The sequence below is a fragment of the Carlito syrichta genome, unplaced genomic scaffold (genome assembly GCF_000164805.1).
Source record: "Carlito syrichta isolate Samal-C Ts95f unplaced genomic scaffold, Tarsius_syrichta-2.0.1 Scaffold316023, whole genome shotgun sequence".
Classification (NCBI taxonomy): Eukaryota; Metazoa; Chordata; class Mammalia; order Primates; family Tarsiidae; genus Carlito; species Carlito syrichta.
In genome coordinates, this window is record NW_007260119.1 from 495655 (window position 1) to 515507 (window position 19853).

Genomic DNA, 19853 nt, shown 5'->3' on the forward strand with positions numbered 1-19853 from the left:
CTAATTTTTGATTTATTGTAGAGATGAGGTCTCACCAAGTTGCCCAGGCTGGTCTTGAACCCACAGACTCAGGCAATCCACTTGCCTTGGGCTCCCAAAATGCTGGGATTACAGGCTGAGCCACTGAGCCTGTATTATCTTCTTTTGAGAAGTGTCTATTCATGTCTTTTGCCCACTTTTTAATGGGGCTGTTTTTTTCCTTTCAGGATGAGTTCCTTGTAGATCCTGGATGTTACGCCTTTGTCAGATATACAGTTAGCAAATATTTTTTCCCAGTTTGTGGGCTGTCTCCCTGCTCTCTTGTTGGTTTCTTTTGCTTTGCAGAAGCTTCAGTTTGATGAGGTCCCACTTGTCTATCTTATCTCTTATGGCATAGGCACTTGGAGTTTTGATCAGGAATTGGTTGCCAGTTCCAATTTCCATAAGGGTGTCTCCTGCATTTTCTAAGTTTTTGTTTTTTGGTTGTTTTTTTTTGAGTTGGAGTCTCACTCCATCACCCAGGCTGGAGTGCAGTGGCACACTCATGGATACCCCATTGTTGACCTGTTAGGCTCTGGCAATCCTTCCACCTCAGCCTTCCAAGTTGCCAGAATTACAGGCGTGCGCTACCACGCCCGGCTGATTTTTTGATTTATTGTAGAGACGAGGTCTCGCTGCCCAGGTGTGTCTCGAACCCATGGGCTCAGGCAATCCACTCACCTCAGCCTCCCAAAGGCGCGGGATTACAGGCTGAGCCACTGAGCCCAGTTTAAGGTTCTTATAATTTGAAGTTTTACATTTAGGTCTTTGATCCATTTACAGTTGATTTTTGTGTATGTTGATAGGTAGGGGTCCTGTTTCAATCTTCTGCATGTGGTCACCCAGTTTGCTCAGCACCGATTACTGAATAGGTTCTCCTCTCCCCAGTGGTTGTTGGTGGAGACTTTGTCGAAGATGAGTTGGTTGAGAAATTGAGGCTTTGTTTCTGGAACCTCTATCTTGTTCCATTGGTTCATATGCCCATTCTTGTACCAACACCAGGCTGTTTTCATTATTGTAGCCTTATAGTAAACATTAAAGTCTGGAAGTATGATACCTCCTGATTTGTTCCTTTTGCTGAGGATTGCTTTGGTTATTTGTGGTCATTTATGTCTCCATATGAATTTCTGTATTGTCATTTCCAGGTCTGAAAAGAATGATGTTGGTAATTTTTTTTCTTTTTTTTTTTTGAGTTGGAGTCTCACTCTATTGCCCAGGCTTGAGTGCAGTGGCACACTCATGGCCATCCCAGTGTCAACCTGCTGGACTCAGGCGATCCTTCTGCTTCAGCCTTCCAAGTAGCCGGAACTACAGACGTGTGCTAACCACACCCGGATAATTTTTTATTTATTGTAGAGACAAGGTCTCACCAAAGTGCTCAGGCTGGTCTTGAACCCCTGGGCTCAGACAATTCACTCACCTTGGCCTCCCAAAGTGCTGGGATTACAGGCTGAGTCACCGAGCCCAGCCGAAGTTGATAATTTAATGGGTGTTGCATTGAATTTGTAAATTGCCTTTGGTAGGATGCACATCTTAACAATACTGATTCTTCCAATCCAAGATCATGGAATATTTTTTCCATTTGTTTGTGTTTTCTTGGATTTCTTTGAGCAGTGTTTTATAGTTTTCATTGTAAAGGTTTTTCACTTCTCTGGTGAGGAAGTTACCAAGGTATTTCATTTTTTGTGTGACTATTGTGAATGGGAATGTGCTTTTTATTTGGTTCTCTGCCTGCTTGTTGTTGGTGTATAAGAATGCTACTGTCTTTTGTACATTTATTTTATACCTCAAGACTTTGCCGAAGTACTTCATCAGTGAAAGCAGGTTATCGACAGATTCTCTTGGATTTTCAAGTATAGAATCATATCGTCAGCATAAAGGGGTAAATTAACTTCCTCTTTTCTTATTTGGATACCCCTGATTTCCTTCTCTTGCCTAATTGCTTTAGCTGGGACTTCCAACACAATGTTGAACAAGAGTGGTGAGAGTGGGCAGCCTTGTCTTGTTTCGGTTTTCAGGGGAAATGTTTCCAGTTTCTATCCATTTCGCAAAATGCTGGCTACTGAGTTTATCGTAGATGGTGGTTACTATTTTGAGGTATGCTCCTTCTATGCCTAGATGTTCAAGGGTTTTTATGGAGAAGTGATGCTAGATTTTATCAAAAGCTTTTTCTGCATCTAATGATATAATCATGTGGTTCCTGTTTTTACATCTGTTGATGTATTTAATTACATTTATGGTTTTGCGGATGTTGAATGCAACATTATATTGATGTTGTTGAAGAATCAATATGGTCAAGATGTCCGTCCTACCAAAGGCAATCTACAGATTCAATGCAATACCCATTAAATTAAATTACCAACTTGGCCAGGCTCGGTGGCTCAGCCTGTCATCCCAGCACTTTGGGAGGCTGAGATGAGTGGATTGCCTGAGTCTGTGGGTTCGAGACCAGCTCGGGCAACTTGGCAAGACCTCATCACTACAATAAATAATGTTGTTTATTAATGATGCTGAATGCAGGATCCTCTGCATCCTGGGGATAAAGCATACTTAGTCATGGTGGATGACTTTTGAGACGTGTTGTTGGATCCAACTGCTAGAATCTTGTTGAGAATTTTTGCATCTGTGTTCATTAGGGATACTGGCCTGTAGTTCTCTTTTTTGTTGGATCTTTACCTGATTTGGGTAACAGTGTGATGTTAGCTTCATAAAGTCATTTGGGGAGAATCTCATCTTTCTCAATCACCTGGAATACTTTCAATAGTATTGGTATCAGCTCCTCCTTGTATGTTTTGTAGAATTCCACTGGAAAGCCGCCTGGTTCAGGGCTTTTTTGGTAGGAGTTTTCTAATGACAGAGTCAATTGTTATTGATCTATTTAGTGTCTCAGTGTCTTCGTGTTTCAACCTTGGGAGGTTGTGTGATGTCAGAAAGTCCTCCATTTCCTTTAGGTTTATCAAGTTTGCTTCCATAGCAATCTCTGATAATCTTTTGTATTTCTTTAGGGTCAGTTGTGATTTGATCTTTTGCATTTCTGATTGTGTTTATTTGGGCTTTTTCTCTCTTTTTTATGCTCATTCTGCTAGAGGTCTATCGATCTTGTTTATTCTTTCAAAGGACCAGTTTTTGTTTTGTTGGTTATTTTTCTATGATAGTTCTGTCTTCTTTGTCCTGTATTTGGGCTTTTACTTTCGTGGTCTGGATTCTTCTGCTAAAGTTAGGGTTTTGGTGGTCATGTCTTTGCATATTCCTCAGGTGATTTGTTAGGCTGTTAACTTGTGATCTTTCCATTTTCTTTACTTGTATTCGCAGAGATATAAATTCCCCTCTTAGAACTGATTTCATGGCATCCCAGAGGTTTTGGTAAGATGTTTATTTTCATTTGTTTCCAGGAATCTTTTAATTTCTGTTTTGATTTCTGTGTTGACCCAGTAGTCGTTCAGCATCATGCTGTTTAGTGTCTATATCTTTGTGGGTTTGGGGGGAATTTTGTTGGTGTTGATATTTACTTTTGTTCTACTGTGGTCTGAGAAGGTGCATGACAGTATTTTGATCTTAGGAAATGTGTTTATGCTTGATTTATGGCCAAGGATGTGATTGATCTTGGAGCATATTCCATGTGGTGATGTGTAGATGAGTAGAATGTATATTCTGTGGTTGTTGGGTAGAGCATTCTGTAGGTATCTATTAAGTTCATTTGGTCAAGCATCAAGTTGAGGTTCTGGATCTGTTGATTTTTTGCCTCGATGATCTATCTAGGGTTGTTAGTGGGGGTATTTAAGTCCCCAGTTATAATAGTGTGAGAGTGAATATCTCTTTTTAGCTTACTTATTAGCTGTTTTATAAACTCTCATGCTCCTGTGTCGGGTGCATATACGTTTAGGGTGGATATTTGTTGTTGATGGATTGAACCTTTTATCATTATGTTGTATCTTTTTAAATTTTTGAGAGTTCAGAGGTTGTTCTGTCTGATATTAAGATTGCAACTCCTGCCTTTTGTAATCCATTCACCTGGAAACTCATTTTCCATCCTCTAACTTTTAGTCTGTGTGCGTTGCTTGTGGTGAGATGAGTTTCCTGGATGCAGCAAATTATCAGATCATGGTTTTTTAATCCAGTTTGCCATTCTGTGTCTTTTCAGTAGTGCATTTAATCCATTCACATTCAGGCTGATTATTGAAATGTGATTGTTTATCCCCATTATGAGGTTCTTATAAAGTTTTTTCTTTGTTTTTTTAGCTTTTAGGTTGATGTATGTGTGTGTTTTCAAGTTTGTTGCCACAATGTATTCTCTGTTGATTCTGTGTTCTGCTGTTCTCTTGAGAAGTGTGTGGTCACTCTTTTTTTTCTTTCTTTCTTCTATGCTTAATACCTTTTTAAGTGTTTCCTGTAGAGCTGGTCTGGAAGCTGCATAATCTCTTAGGGATTGGATGTCTAGATGGAGGATTTTAATTCTCCATTACTGATGAAGCTGAGCTTGGCTAGATAGGAAATTCTTGGTTGAAATTGTTTATCTTTGAGGATTTTGAATATTGGACTTCAGTCCCTTCTAGTTTGCAGTGTTTCTGCTGATAGGTTTGCTCCTATGCTAAATGGTTTTCCCTGTAGATAGTCTGAACTTTCTCTCTTGCTGCCTTTAGGAATATTTCTTTTGCACCAACTTTGTGTAGGTGAATTACTATGTGTCTACGGGGTGCTCTTTTCATTTGATATCTTGTGAGGGTTCTCTGTATCTCTTGTGTTTGGATGGTCACATCTCTGGTGAGATGGGGAACGTTGAAAGTTTTCTTCGATAACCTGAAATACTTGCTCCAAGGTATTCTCCATTTCCCTTTCTTCTTCTGGGATACCAATCAGTCATAGATTCAGACTCGTGATATAATCATACATCTCTTGGAAGCTTTGTTCTTTCTTTCTGAGTTTTCTTTCTAAGTTTTTTACAGACCAGGTTATTTCCATGTTTTGGTCTTCAAGTTCTGAGATTCTTCTGCTTAATTCTGTTTTCCATGCTTGTCATCTTATTATTGATTTTCTGGATGAAATTTTTTATGGCCAAAATCTCTGTTGCAATTTCTTTCAGTGTTACATCTTGTCTTTCTTGAGTCTTACTTACTCTTTCATCCATTCCCTAATCCCTGTTGTATTCTGGGACCAGTGACTTCCATTGTTTGGGCTCTGAGGTCTGATTTTTCAGGTGTTTTTTTCTTTGTTACACTGGGAATTGCCTGTGTTCTTCTGTTGATTTTCCCTCAAGAAAGACAGATCTTTCTTTTCTCTTTAGTTCCAGTATTCAGTGGCAGTGGAAGAGGCTTCCACTTCTGATGTTTGCTCAGCCCTCTATTCTTCCCTGATGAGGGCTCTGAATTTGTTCTATTTGGAAACAGGGCTGTGGGTAGGAAGCTTTACTGTCTCTTGTAGTTTTGAGAGTTGAATAAGGTGGAGGATGGGGAGCTAGGATTCAGAAACTACTTGCAAGTCAAAATGTTCACTACTGTGGTATGGGTTCCCTGAGACTCACTCCCCACCACTTTATATGATGATGCAATGGGTATGTGTGTGTACTCCCTGAGTCTAAGATACAGTAACAGCGATGAGGAGAACAGAGGAAAATTGAATGAAATAAGGTGGAACCAATTTGAAAAAAAAAACAAAACCACAGAACAACAAAAGTAGAAACCAAATCCAAGAACAATAAAACACATACACACACACACACTCTCAAAACAAACTGGAAAAACAACAGAGCAAAACAAAATAAACAAATAACAACAACAAAAACCCCAGGAAAACCAAACACATGCACATATGCCCAACACAAAATGAAAGAAGAGGAAAAAAAAAGTAATTCAAATTGAACCTTCACACATATATTCACACACACATTAAACTAAAAAAAGGGGAAAAGCAAAAACATACAAACAAAAAAAACCTCAGAAAGATGAACACTCAATCATTCATGCATACACATAAACAGAAAACAAAAAAACAAAAGAAAAGAAAAAAGGGTAAGGGGATGCAGATCAAATCCTCACACACACATTTATGCACAAAGGAAAAATATTTTTAAAATTTTAAAACAACATAAAAAAAAACTCCACCTTCTTGTGACAGATTCTGTAATTGTTCCTCTCAGTTGCTCACAGGTAAGCCCCTCTGCTGTCTCCTGCAGAGGTTGACCTCATTCACAGTCTCCCCAGTGTCTGGACCAGGAAAGGCAGAAGGAGTGTGGGGGTGGGCGGGGCTTCAGACTTCCCCTCCCACTCTCCTATGGTCAGGGGGATCCACTCTAGTGGGAAGATGTGGGATTGTCTCTTCCTCAGGTGCTGGCGGAAGTTGTCCAAGCCAGGCTTATCCTGGAATGGAGTCCTCCTGCCAGAGCTGACATCCCTCTCAAGTGTGGCCCCAACCATACGGGTATGACGTTCAGAGGCTTGCTGGGGAAGAGGGGCTTGGGTCAGCCCCAGACTCACCACAGATCTCTTTGGAGGTCTTCCTCATCCTTTTCTGGCCACATCCTTTGTCCTGTGGCTGAATCAGGGTAGGGGATGGGGCACCTGAGACTCAGCACTGGTCCCATACCTCCAGAGTTTGCACTTTCAGGATATTCCCTCTGGGTAACAACCAACCTCTGAGTAGTTAATTCGCTGGTCACAGAGATCAAGTCTGTCGCTCTGTGGTAAGCAAGTCAGAGCCCTTTCCTACCTCGTTTTCAAGATCATGACAGGGTACCTCTTTCATCTTCTCCAGTGGCGCTCTGCCTCTGGGCTCCCTCACTGTGCTCCCCCCACCCCACAGCCCTTGCTGCCAGTGTCTGGCCAGGTGCTACAGTGGTGAGGCAGAGCCTGCAGTCAGCAGTCTCTCCTGGCAGCTTCTTCCCAGGAAGGGCTTTATTGATTTAAAAAAAAACAGTGATTGGCTTCTGTACCCCAAAAGCTGTAGCACCAGCCGCTTTACCAGGAAAGCCCTGGACACTTGCTCCTGAGTCTCTACTCAGCCACTCACATGCCCACTTACTGACACATATGCAAAATTTTCCATACACTCACTCACACACTGGGACTCACATAGTCCAACTGGCTCCACCGCTATCTGATGCAGCCTACTTTCAATGGGCATCTGGTTTGGTTCCATGTTTTTGCTATTATGAATAGTGCTGCAAAAAACATTCCCATGCAGTGTCTTTCAGTAAAATGATTTATGTTCCTCTGGGTATATGCCCAGGAGTAGGATTGCTGAGTTGAATTGTAGCTCTGTTTTTAGTTCTTTCAGTTATTGCCACACTGCTTTCCACAAGAACTGAAAACAAGGAATCCACACTGCTTTCCACAAAGGTTGAACTAGCTTATATTCCCTCCAACAGCATATGAGCATTCCCTTTTCTTTTCAGCTTCACCAACACCTGTTGGTTTTTTGTTTGTTTTTTTTTAAATAATGGCCATACTGACCAGTGTGAGATGGTATGTCACTGTAGTTTTGATTTGCAATTCTCTGATGATTAATGAAACTGAGGATTTTTTCATGTTTGTGGCTGCTTGGATGACTTCAAGAAGTGGCTGTTCATGTTTTTTGCCCACTTTTAAATGGGATTATTAATTTTTTTCCTGTAAATTCGAGTACCTCAAAGATTCTGAATCTTAGGCCTTTGTCCAATGCACAGCTTACAAGTATTTTTCCCACCCTAGAGGTTGTCTCTTTATTCTCTTGAAGGTTTCTTTTGGTGTGCAAAAACATTTTAGTTTGATAAGGTCCCACCTGTCAATTTTAGATTTTGCTGCATTTGCTTTTGAGACTTGACCATGAATTAATTGCCTACTCCAATGTCCAGGAGGGTGATCCCTAAGTTTTCTTCTAAGATTGTTATAGTATGAGATTTCACATTTAAGTCCTTGATTGATTTGGAGTTAATTTTTGTACGTGGCTATAGGTAGTGGTCCAATTTAATTCTTCTGCATGTGATTAACCAGCTTTTTCCCCCAGTACCATTTGCTAAATAGGGTTTCCTTTCCCCCAATGTTTGTTTTTGTTGCCTTTGTTGAAGATGAGTTAGTTGAAGGTCTGTAATTTTATTTCCAGATTCTCTGTCCTGTTCCAGTGGTCTAGGTGTCATTTTTGTACCAGTACCTTGCTGTCTTGATTATTTACTGTAGTCTTATAATAAAGTTTGAAGTCTGGAAGTGATAACTCTAGCTTTGTTCTTTTTGCTGAGGATTGCTTTAGCTATTTGGGCTCTTTTTTGCTTCCACATGAATTTCAGTATTGTCTTTTCTAGGTCTGTGAAAAATGATGCTGGTAGTTTGATAGGGATTGTGTTGAATCTGTAGATTGCCTTGGGTAGAATGGACATCTTGACAATATTGATTCTTCATATCCATGAGCATGGAATGTTCTTCCATTTGTTCATATTGCCTGGTTTCTTTAAGTAGTGTTTTGTAGTTCTCATTATAAGAATCTTTTGCCTCTTTGGTTAGAAGAATGACAAGGTATTGTGGGGGGGGCAATTTTGAATGGGATTGTGTTAATTTGGTTCTCAGCCTGCTTGTTATTGGTGTATAGAAACGCAAATCATTTCTGTGCACTGATTTTGTATCCCAAGATTTTATTGAAGTCATTTATCAATGCAAGGTTTTTAAATCTTCGTTTCTTAAAATAAAAATACATGACTTATCTGATTTTTAAAAAGCTATTTTCAGTCTGAAAGTAAAAGAATGCCAAAAGATTTATTATGAACACAAGTCTATATTTCTATAAGCAATCAGCAGGTGTACAAATAATTAGCCATTTATCAAAATTTATGAAAATTAAAACAATAATAAATATTTCCTGCCTGAACTACTGCAGTGCTCCCAAGATGGTCTGTGTCTTTAGTTTTGTCCCATTCTAGTCCATCACAGTATCACTAAAACAATCTTTCAGAAAGGTAAATCTGATCACTTCACTCTCCTACTTAAAAGCCCAAAATTGACACTAAAAAATGAACTTCTGGCTGGGCCCGGTGGCTCAAACCTATAATCCTAGCACTTTTGGAGGCTGAGGTGAGAGGACTGCTTGAGCCCAGGGGTTCAAGGTCAGTCTGGGCAACTTGGTGAGAACTCATCTCTACAATAAATCAAGAAAAATTAGCCGGGTGTGGTGGCACATGCCTGTAGTTCCAGCTACTTGGAAGGCTGAGGTGGAAAGATTACCTGAACCCAGCAGATTGACGCTGCGGTGGCTGTGAGCATGCCACTGCACTCCAGCCTGGGTGACAGAGTGAGACTCCTACTCAAAAAACAAAACAAAAACTTCTACGAATGAGGTATTTACCCTTTTTAGCCTGCCTTCTGCCTATATTTTCAACCTTTTCTGCTACTTACTGCATTGCTAGCATCCTAATCTGCAATCATTCTAAACTACTTCTAGTTTCCTTATATTAAATACTGATATTTCACGTTTCTGATTGTCCATGTGATCCCATCTACTTGAAATACTATTTACTTATTTTTGACAACTCAGCTAAAAAATCGCCCACTGTGTGAGATCTGCCCCAAGCAGCCCCTCCTCACCGTAGGTTGATCTCTCTTTCCTTTGTGCCATAACCCTACTCTGGATATGCTGCTATTTAAGCACTTTTCACACTACACTACAATTACTTTTTTTCTTTTGGTCAGAGTCTCATTCTGTCACCCAGGCTGGAGTGCAGTGGCATACTCACCGCCACCACAGACTCGGCCTGCTGGGCTCAGGTGATCCTTCCACCTCAGCCTTCCAAGTAGCTGGAATAACAGGTACATGCTACCACATCAGTTAATTTTTTTAATTTATTGTAGAGACGAGGTCTCATCATGTTGCCCAGGCTGGTCTTGAACTCCTGGGTGTAAGCAATCCTCTCGCCTCAGCCTCCCAAAGTGCTGGGATTATAGGCATGAGCTACCACACCTGGCCTACAATTACTTTTTAATCTGTTTCTTCTACTAGATTGGAAATTCCTTGAAACATCATATGGTTTTTTTCCATTATATTTGCATAATCTTCCACGGTATGTGACACAGGCAATAGTTAATTCATGTTTATTGAAAAAGTACATAGATAAAAATGAACACCAAGTTAACAAGCATATGTACTAAGAATGTCCACTTTATGAAAAGAATATGTATATTACAAAAATAAAAGTATTCGTTTTAAGAAGGACTAGTTACAGAGCGCTTTAAGATAGTATACTTCCCTAGAACACTTTATGTGGGATTTTAAAAATTTAGGCTTCTACTTCTAGCCATGCTCAAGTTCTTGACTTGCCTTCTCACTGTAAATTAGTAGAAAACTAGATAAAATGTATGAAATAGTTATCAGAGAGTAGACTACATACAGTGAAAAACTGTTCTCTCAGACAAAGAGGGGAAAATGAGATAAGCCCTATGGTTACTCAGGCTTACTGCCTAGACACTTTCTACACCATAGCACAAGGATGGGGCACTCTTGTGAAGCAAGATGGTCTCAATGAGTTGGGAGACAGAGACCAGCGTTTAGAGGCTGAGGTGGCTTTAATTTGGAGGCAGAGTTCTGAAGCTGAGGGAAGCTATGCAGAATACACATTATTATTTTTTTTCAATGTTTTCAAAGTTTATTTAGAAAGTAAATTAGAGAGAGAGCGAGGAGATTCAACTCCCCGAGGTAGGGGAAGGGGTCCTATGTTATTTTCAATGGGACATGAAATATTCACCAAGATAGACAATGCACTTGGCCAAAAAACAAGTATTAATATCTTTTTTAGAATGAAAGTCTTGCCTAGAGTGTCCCTTGACCACAGCCAAATTAAATTTGCAATCATCAACAGAAAGATATTTGGAAAATTCTCAAATATTTAGAAATTAAACAACATACTTCTAATGGGTCTCACTCCATATCCATACCCATGGGTCAAAGAAAATCTCACAAGAGAAATTTTAAAATATTTTGAACTGAATGAAAATGAAAACAGTGCATATCATAACTTGTGGGATGCAATGAAAGCAGTGCTAGCTGGGCTCAGTGGCTCAGCCTGTAATCCTGCACCTTTGGGAGGCTGAGGTGAGTGAATTGCCTGAGCCCGCGGGTTCGAGACCTGCCTGGGCAACTTGGTGAGACCTCATCTCTACAAAAATCAAAAATCAGTCGGGCATGGTAGCGTGTGCCTGTAGTTCCAGCTACTTGGAAGGCTGAGGCGGAAGGATCGCCGGAGCCCAGCAGGTCGACGCTGCGGTGGCTGGGAGTGGCCACTGCACTCCAGTCTGGGTGACAGAGCGAGACTCCAACTCAAAAAAAAAAAAAAAAAGAAAGCAATACTTAGAGGAAATTTTATAGCTTTATATGCTTACATTAGAAAAGAAAAAAGGCAGATAATCTAAGTTTAGATCTTCAGTAGCTAGAAGAAGAAACGCAAATTAAACCCAGTAAGCAAAGTAAGGAAATAAGAAAGTTAATAACAAAAGCAAGTGAAATAGCAAATGAATAAACATGAGAGAGAAATCAATGAAACCAAAACCTGGTTCTTTGAAAAGACCAATAAAACTGAAAAGCTTCTAACTAAACTGATCGAGACAACAAAGAGAGAGAGAGAGAAGATACCTATTACCAACATCAAGAATGACAGAAGGATATCAATACAGATCCTGGAGGAATATAATAACAGAATAGTATGAGCAACTCTTAGTCAATAAATTTGAGTTTATGAAAAGGACAAGCTCCTTGAAAGATAAACAAGTACCCAAACAGACTGTGTTAGGGGTCCCCAAGACAGCCCCAGGATCAGTGAGCCATTGAAAACTCACAGGACTCAATAAATACTTGCCCTCATGGCTAAAATGTATTAAAGAGAAAGAACAGAAAGCAAAACAGGCAAAGGAAAAGGCACATTAGTTAAGTCTGGAGGAAACCAGGTACAAGCTTCCAAGGGTCATCTCCTTAGTGGAGTCACATGGGGCAAGCTTATCTCCTACAGCAACATATGTGAATTGTTGTCTACTGGGGAAGCTCATCAGACTCAGGGCCCAAGGTTTTTGAGGGAACTGTTCATGCAGGTACCCTCTGCCTAGCATATGCCAAAACTCTAGACTACCAAAAAGAAAGCAGATTTCAGAGTAAACCACACTGCCTGTACTAACAGTTTAGGCAGTGAGCCACTCTTGTCAGGAGACAGTGAGAATGTTCCCAAAATCCAAGTTTCCAGGCATGAGCCAAAGGGCCGACCTTACAATCAGGGTCTTCTAATGATACAGCATTCACAGGTCCACTATATTAACTCTTTCCTGCATATTAATACAAGAAAAAAATTGAGAATCTGAATAGCCCTGTAAATAATGTAAATACTGAATTCATTACTGAAAATATTCTCACAAAGAAAAAGTCTAGATATCTTTACTGCTGAATTCTACCTAACATTTAATGAAAAAAATCATACCAATTCTACACATTCCAACTCAGTTTATGAAGTCAGTATTACTCTTGACACAAAATCCAGACCTAAGATTACAAAAAAAGAGAGAACAACAAAACTTACAGATCAGCATTTCTCATCAATGCAAAGTCCTTAACAAAGCATTAGCAATTCAAATCCAGTCATATATTAAAAAGGATAATACACTATGACCAACTGAAGTTCATCCAGGAATGCAAGGTTATTTTAACATTTGGAAATCAATTAATGTAATTAATATTAACAGAATACAGGAAAAAACTGATCATCTTAATAGACACAGAAAAGACATCTGAAAAAATTAAATACATATTTGTGATAAAAATTCATTCATGATAAGCTCAGAAAACTAGGCATAGAAGGAACTATCTCAACGTGATAAAAAGTAGAAACAAAAAACCTACAGCTAACATAATATGAAATGGTGTAAGAATAAATACTCTCCAAGTTGGGAAGCAAGGCAAGCATATCCACTCTCACAACTGTTATTTAACATACATAGTATTAGAGAGGCCTCACTAATATAGCAAGTCAAGAAACAGAAATAAAATGCATAAAAAGTTTTATAAAGAAAGAAGTAAAACTGTCTTAAATTTGCAGACAACGTGATTATTTATATGGAAACCCCCAACTACTATAACAATAAGTTAATTTAAAAATAGGGTCAATGTACAAAAATCAACTGCACTTCTAAGCTGGGTGTGGTAGTGCATGCCTGCAATCCCAGCTAGTAGGAGGCTGAGGTGGGAGGATCATTTGAGTCCAGTCTGGAAAACCTAGTAAGACTGTGTCTCAAAAAAACTGTACTTCTCTATATAAGCAATGAACAATTATAAAAATAAATTTTCAAAATACTGTTTACAATAGGATCCCAAAACATGAAATAGGCATAAATTTAACCAAAAACTTCCAAGGCCTATACAATAAAAACTACAAAACATTTTTGAGAGAGAGATAATTTAAAATATCCAAGTAAACGGAAAGCTATGTCATGTTCATGAGCTGGAAGACTTAATCCCAATAAAAATTCCATAGACTTATAAAACAGAAACTGACAAACTAATTCTAAAAGTGAAAGAACCCAGAATAGCAAAAACCATTTTTGAAAAAGAACAATATTGAAGGACTTCAGCTACACTTTATGATTTCTCAGAAAACTACACTAATAAAGATTGTGTGGTATTGGCTTAAATACAAACATATAATCAATGGATCATAATAAAGAGTTCAGAAACAGACTCAACTGATTTTCAAAGAATGTATAAAGGTACAATGGGAGAGAGAATAGTCTTTTCAACAGATATTTGTGTTGGAACAACTAGAAATCCATATCCAAAAAATGACCCTTGATTCTTAGGTCATACAAAAATATATTACAGACCACATGCTTATACTCATTTTCTTAAAGTAGAAAAACATACATTATAAAACAGGGAGAAAATCATCAGTGTTAGTTTTTTGTTTTTGTTTTTTGAGTTGGAGTCTCACTATCACTCAGACTAGAGTGCAGTGGCCGCTTCTGGCCACTGCAACCTCAACCTGCTGGGCTCCGGTGATCTTTCCGCCTCAGCCTTCCAAGTACCTGGAACTACAGGCGCAGGCTACCACGCCCCGCTAATTTTTTGATTTATTGTAGAGATGAGGTCTCGCCAAGTTGCCCAGGCGGGTCTCGAACCCGCGGACTCAGGCAAACCACTCACCTCAGCCTCCCAAAGGCGCGGGATTACAGGCTGAGCCACCGGCTGCTAGTTTTAATTTAACAGTTTGTGAGAGACATACATGAATTTTACCTGAAACTTGTCTTCAAACTTTTTCTGACTGCATAATTTGTTGTAATGTTCTTGTAACTTTATATGAGTTTCTTTAAGTGATGATAATTCATTTTTGATCTCATTAAATTCTCCATTAAGTTTTTCAACCTATCATAAAATTTAACAAAATAAGCAGATATATAAATATATCTGAAAATACTTCATTAACACAACATCCAGGAAATAGTAAAATAATAAGCACAATCACAAAGTAATTACTAAGAGCTACTGTTTATTGAGTTGGTCCGAGTATTTAATAAACATAATTGCATACTTGTCAAAATCCTTTGAGGTATTATTATGCCCAATTAAATGTGAGGCTCACAGAAGTAAAGTAATTTGCCCAGATCATGCAGCTGTAAAATGGCAGTCAGGACTGAATTAAACTATCTCTTGTTACAAATGAAACTTTATGAATTTATATTTAATCAAAAAAATATTCTATATTCTATAAAATGTACACCTTTGTTGCTTTCTTAAAGTTTTCTTTTTCTGAGTTGGAGTCTCACTCTGTTGCCTAGGCTGGAGTGCAATGGCACCATCTCAGTTCACCACAGCCTTGATCTCCTGGGTTGAGGTGATCCTTCCACCTCAGCCTCCCAAGTAGCTGGGACTACAGGCATGCACCACCACGCCCAGCTAATTTTTTTGAATTTTTGTAGAGACAAGATCTCAATACATTGCTCAGGCTGGTCTCAAATAATCCTTCCACTTTGGCCTCCCAAAGTGCTGGGATTGCAGGTGTGAGCCTCTGTGCCTGGCCTTAAAGTTTGATTTTCTTTGTTGCAAGTTGAACATACAGATTTGAACTCAACTGGGATGAGTACTGACCACTAAGTGGTATCACTATGTAAATGATATACATATAGTGATGTACATCTACATATAGTGATATAGATGTAAATATCAGCTGATATAGATGTATCAGCTATCTATAAGCTAGACTTTCAGCTATCTATAAGCTAGACTTTCACTGCCTATACAATTTCATAATCTTTTCTTGGGGGGAGGAGTATTCTCATAGAAGCCTAAAATATGATACAAGATAAGTTGCAATGAGGAGAAAAATATCCTTTTGTCATGGAAAATTATAAAAGTTTCTCTTGAGCAATTTAAAACTCCTACCACAAATCCTAATATATAATATTTCTTATTAGAAATGTTATGATTAATATTTCTAATATTTTAATAACATCCCTCAGTATAGAGTCCAGCAAATGTAAACTCACATTAGTTTCCCTTCATCTCATCTATTTTTAACCATCTTTTAATCTGTCTCTGCAAGATTTCTTTTCCAAGGCTAAACTCTCCCATCCCCCCATCCCCTTAGTCCTAGCTGTAGCAATTTTCTCTTTCCTCCTGCCTTCTCAATCTCTTGTGCTGCATCTGAATCTTCTCCTCAGCCCACAAATATGCTCTACTCACATTCCTAATAGTCCACACTTGCTACTTGCAAATTTTAAGTCCCATTGCTCCTTAACAGCCTGACTTCTGCCCTCACTGTGTTAGTGTTTTCTTAAATATCATCCGCAAATTAGCAAAAGGTTTTCTTTCAGTTCTCAAGCCACTTAATAGCTCTGTAGCATTTGACTATGTTGACTACTCTTTTTTTTTTTAAGGTGAGAAAGTAGGATTTATTGAGAAGGGAGAAAAGCTTCCACAGCAGGAGAGGACCTGAAAGAGTTGCCCAACTACTCTTTATTGTTTTTTTAAGCCATTTTGATCCAATCTCAGTAGTCATATTACTGTTGTCCTACCCTCAAGTATGATGAAAAATTTACAGATAGAAATACAGATAAAGAGTAAATCTAACCTCCCACACAAGAAAACGCTTATAGATCCAAAGTGACTTTTTCTTACTCATCTATATTCTGTTTAGTACTAAAGCATAAGTAAAATTACTATAGAATCTAAAATTCTTAAGACTAAACCAATTTTATCCAAACTTATAAAATGAGGTCTCAACAATGAAACTGCTTATTTTGCTTTTCTTTTTTTTCCTTGAGAGAGGGGCATGATTGTACTTTCTCTTGAAAATAAATGTTTAATTTTCTTAACTCAACTGATCTTGTTTTCTTGCATGCTTGGCATATTAAGTTTACATTTCCTTTTCACTTATAGTCTTCCTTATCCTGACAGCACCATTTCCATGGTCTTCTAAACACGGGATTAAAAAAAGGCATAGGGATGCCAAGTAGATCAACTAAAGCTAAAATGAATATTACTATGCTTATTGCTTAATGATAAAATTTACTAGTAAGAGAGATTATTAAGCATTTTTTAAATTAAATTCAAAATAGTTTTCTTACATTAAGGCTTACAGAAACCATCAGTGAAGACTTGACCTCTCTAAACTATAAATTAAGAAAAATATTAGCTTCAAATAAATCGAATCAAGAGTTACTTATGTAATAATTTAAATTAAATTAAATCATCTACAGAAAGTATTATCAAGCTGGTATTTAGGTATACATTATATTGATATTATATATTCATATAATATGGTATAACTAATATAACAGTATAAAATACAGTTAGACTTTTCCAAAGCTATACTTTATAGCTTCATAAACAGTGACTTTCTACTGTGTTGACTCTTTAAGAAGAATTAAAATGAAAATGAAATCAAATGAAATGAAAACTGATATTAAAATAGAACAACTTTGGAGTTTACCAATCTTTAAAGTAAAACTTTAAGGCCGGGTACGGTGGCACACGCCTGTCGTCCCAGCTACTTGGAAGGCTGAGGTGGAAGATGCCTGAGCCCAGCAGGTAAACCCTGCAGTGCCTGTGAGCATGCTACTATACTCCAGCCTGGGCGACAGAGTGAGACTTCAACTAAAAAAAATTTAAAAGTAAAACTTTATATTTCACAACTTGAATTTATATCATTTTACACTATTATCTACTTTGCTGAAATTAAATACAGTAGAAATAAACAAATGTAGTTTAAATAAATAGTCATGTTTATAACATATCAACTCTTATGTTAAAATATTAATACTATAGAACTCCATGACTGCATGCATGTTCTAAACATGGTTCTAACATAGCTCGACAAAATTGTGGAGGAAAGCAAAATAGATCAGTTAATAACAGTAGATATATAATTCTTTATTTCAATCAATTACTAAAGTATGCAGTGGCTTTGTGAAAAAGTAAATTAATTTTTCTTTGTCACATATGGGAGATCACTCAAATTATGCACATATATAAGCATATACGTATACACACACATACACATGTATTTGTGTGGTCTTCCATGCATAAAAACATTACAGGAAATTTTATTAAACTTTGTATTTAAAAAGCATTCATCCTTTTTGGAAATATGAGTGTAAGAAAAAGTGTGTCTGATTTTATTCCTGTATTATTTTTGCAATATTTTCTTAGCATTTAATAGTTATTTTAAATGTCTACAACTATTTTTAAAATTTTAATTTTTAATAAACCTACATGTCTTTTCCAAGTTCCTAGTGCTTTCTCATGCTCATTTTGAAGATTAAGAAACTTTTCTTCATTTTCTTTTACCTTCTCCCTTTGCAGCTCATTATCTCTCTCAAGGGTCTGCAATAAAATTAATTATCCAAAAAATAATCAATACCACATTAATGAATTTTGATGTGTTTTATGTTGCTTGGACCTTTGCTTCCAACATGCTGAAAGTGCCGTACAGATCAGTGATAATGTGCTATCTCAACAATAATTTTCATAAATTAACAGAAAGGTGCTTATAGTTTAGCTAACAGGAAATAGGGGGAGGTTATGATAAAGAAATGGCTATAAAAGGGTATAAAAACATTGCCATTATTCAGTTTCACTGCATAAGTTTTAATGTGCTGAAAAGTAATATAAAGTACAGCCCTGAAAAGAGGAAATGTAGCACAATCCAGCCTAAGCTTACTAAAGAAATTTAACTACCACAGAACATTTTTTCCATTATCTGTTTATTTTAGAAACTAACTGGCTAGAAAACCCTTAAATACAATTTTAATTTCAAATTAACATTTTTAAGCATAACAAATATTTACCATATTAACTTAATAACTTTATTGAGTTAACATCACAGAATCACCACCTCACTACCCCTCTCCCAAAATAAACTTGTAAGAGTAAAAATACTACCGAGTGTTTTCTAAGACAAAGGTTTTAAAGCTATTAAATCAGTGTCATCAATGTTATTAGGTTTCTCCAATGTCTGCTGATAATCCAACTAAACTTATCTAAGAAAATAAAGATAAATAATAAGAACTCTCACCTACATGTCTAATACACCCAGAATCTTTAAGTTCATTTGTTTATCATTAGGAAAGCTATGTATACTCAGGGTAAGAATTTTAAGTACACAAAAGGATACAAAAAAGGAAAAAAAGTTATTCTCTATCAGTTCTCCCCAGAAGTGGTTACTCTGGCAGTTTCTTGTGTATGTGTATATAAGTATACAGTATATAAAATATATTTTTTAAACACAGATGAGACCATATCATACACTATTCTATAATCTATTTTTTAAAGTCTTATTTACTTTCCATATTATGATATATAAACCCATCTCATCTAAAAGGCTCATAGTACATTTATTTATAGAGTTCCCAATTATATCTAGAATATCACTATGCAAAGACATAATTATACAAAATTAAGGCAACCCACATAATAGGCATTTTACAATTTTGAGGAGAGTTTCCTCTTCTTCATAAGGAGCCATGTACTTTGAGAGCACCCAATGAATACCTACTTTGATTGCCTCCATTATGGGATAATGTAGATACTTTTATAACAGTAAAATTTCCTTAATGTATAGGTATATGTACAGTCATATGTTACTCCACATCTGTCCCTCTGGAAGGTCTTCAGGGGCAGTAACACCCATGAAACTCTCATCCCCTATGATAACAGTGACTTCTAGAATACCTCCTGAAGGAACTACCTGGGACTATTTTACAGTTAACTCTTTTTTCTAATAAGTAGGAGTACACTCTAAAATAACAATTAAAAAGTATGGTTTAGTAAATATATAAACTAGTAACGTGGTCATTTTTATCAAGTATTATGTACTGTACATAATTGTATTGTGCTATACTTTGATATAACTGGCAGTGCAGTAGGTTTGTTTACACCAGCATCACCACAAACGTGAGTAATGCGTTGTGCTATGATGTTATGATGGCTGCCATGCAGGTAATAGGAATTTTTAGCTCCATTATACTCCCATGAGACCACCATCACAGATGTGGTCCATCATGACCAAAACATTGTTATGTGGTCCATGACTGTATTACTAGAACAGTTTCTAAATATTTACAGTGGTATATAATAGGTGCTTAGAACCTTAACATTCTAACAAATATTCTACATATGAATGTAAGAAAAAATGTGTCTGATTTTATTCCTGATAACATGACGTATCTTCTCAAATCCAAGTTTAGAGAAGATACAGGAAAATAAACCACAGTCTCTGTCTTAGTAATACTAAATGACCAAAAATATCATGCTCTTAAAACAGTGTACTAAATATGTGAACCATTTTCTTTTTTTCTTTTTTTTTGAGTTGGAGTCTCACTCTGTCACCCAGACTGGAGTGCAGGGCTGCTCCC

At 37.3% G+C, this 19853-nt stretch overlaps 1 protein-coding gene across 1 annotated transcript in view; it reads right to left on the bottom strand.

The window, feature by feature from the left end:
• CCDC73 (coiled-coil domain containing 73) overlaps window positions 1-19853 on the bottom strand; it is a 128025-nt gene that overhangs the window by 18983 nt on the left and 89189 nt on the right. The window contains exons 12-13 of the mRNA XM_008073694.2: window positions 17713-17823; window positions 14236-14364 (exon numbers count right to left, since the gene is read on the bottom strand). Of these exons, the coding sequence (XP_008071885.1) occupies window positions 14236-14364; window positions 17713-17823 (240 nt within the window). The remainder of the gene's footprint in view (window positions 1-14235; window positions 14365-17712; window positions 17824-19853) is intronic.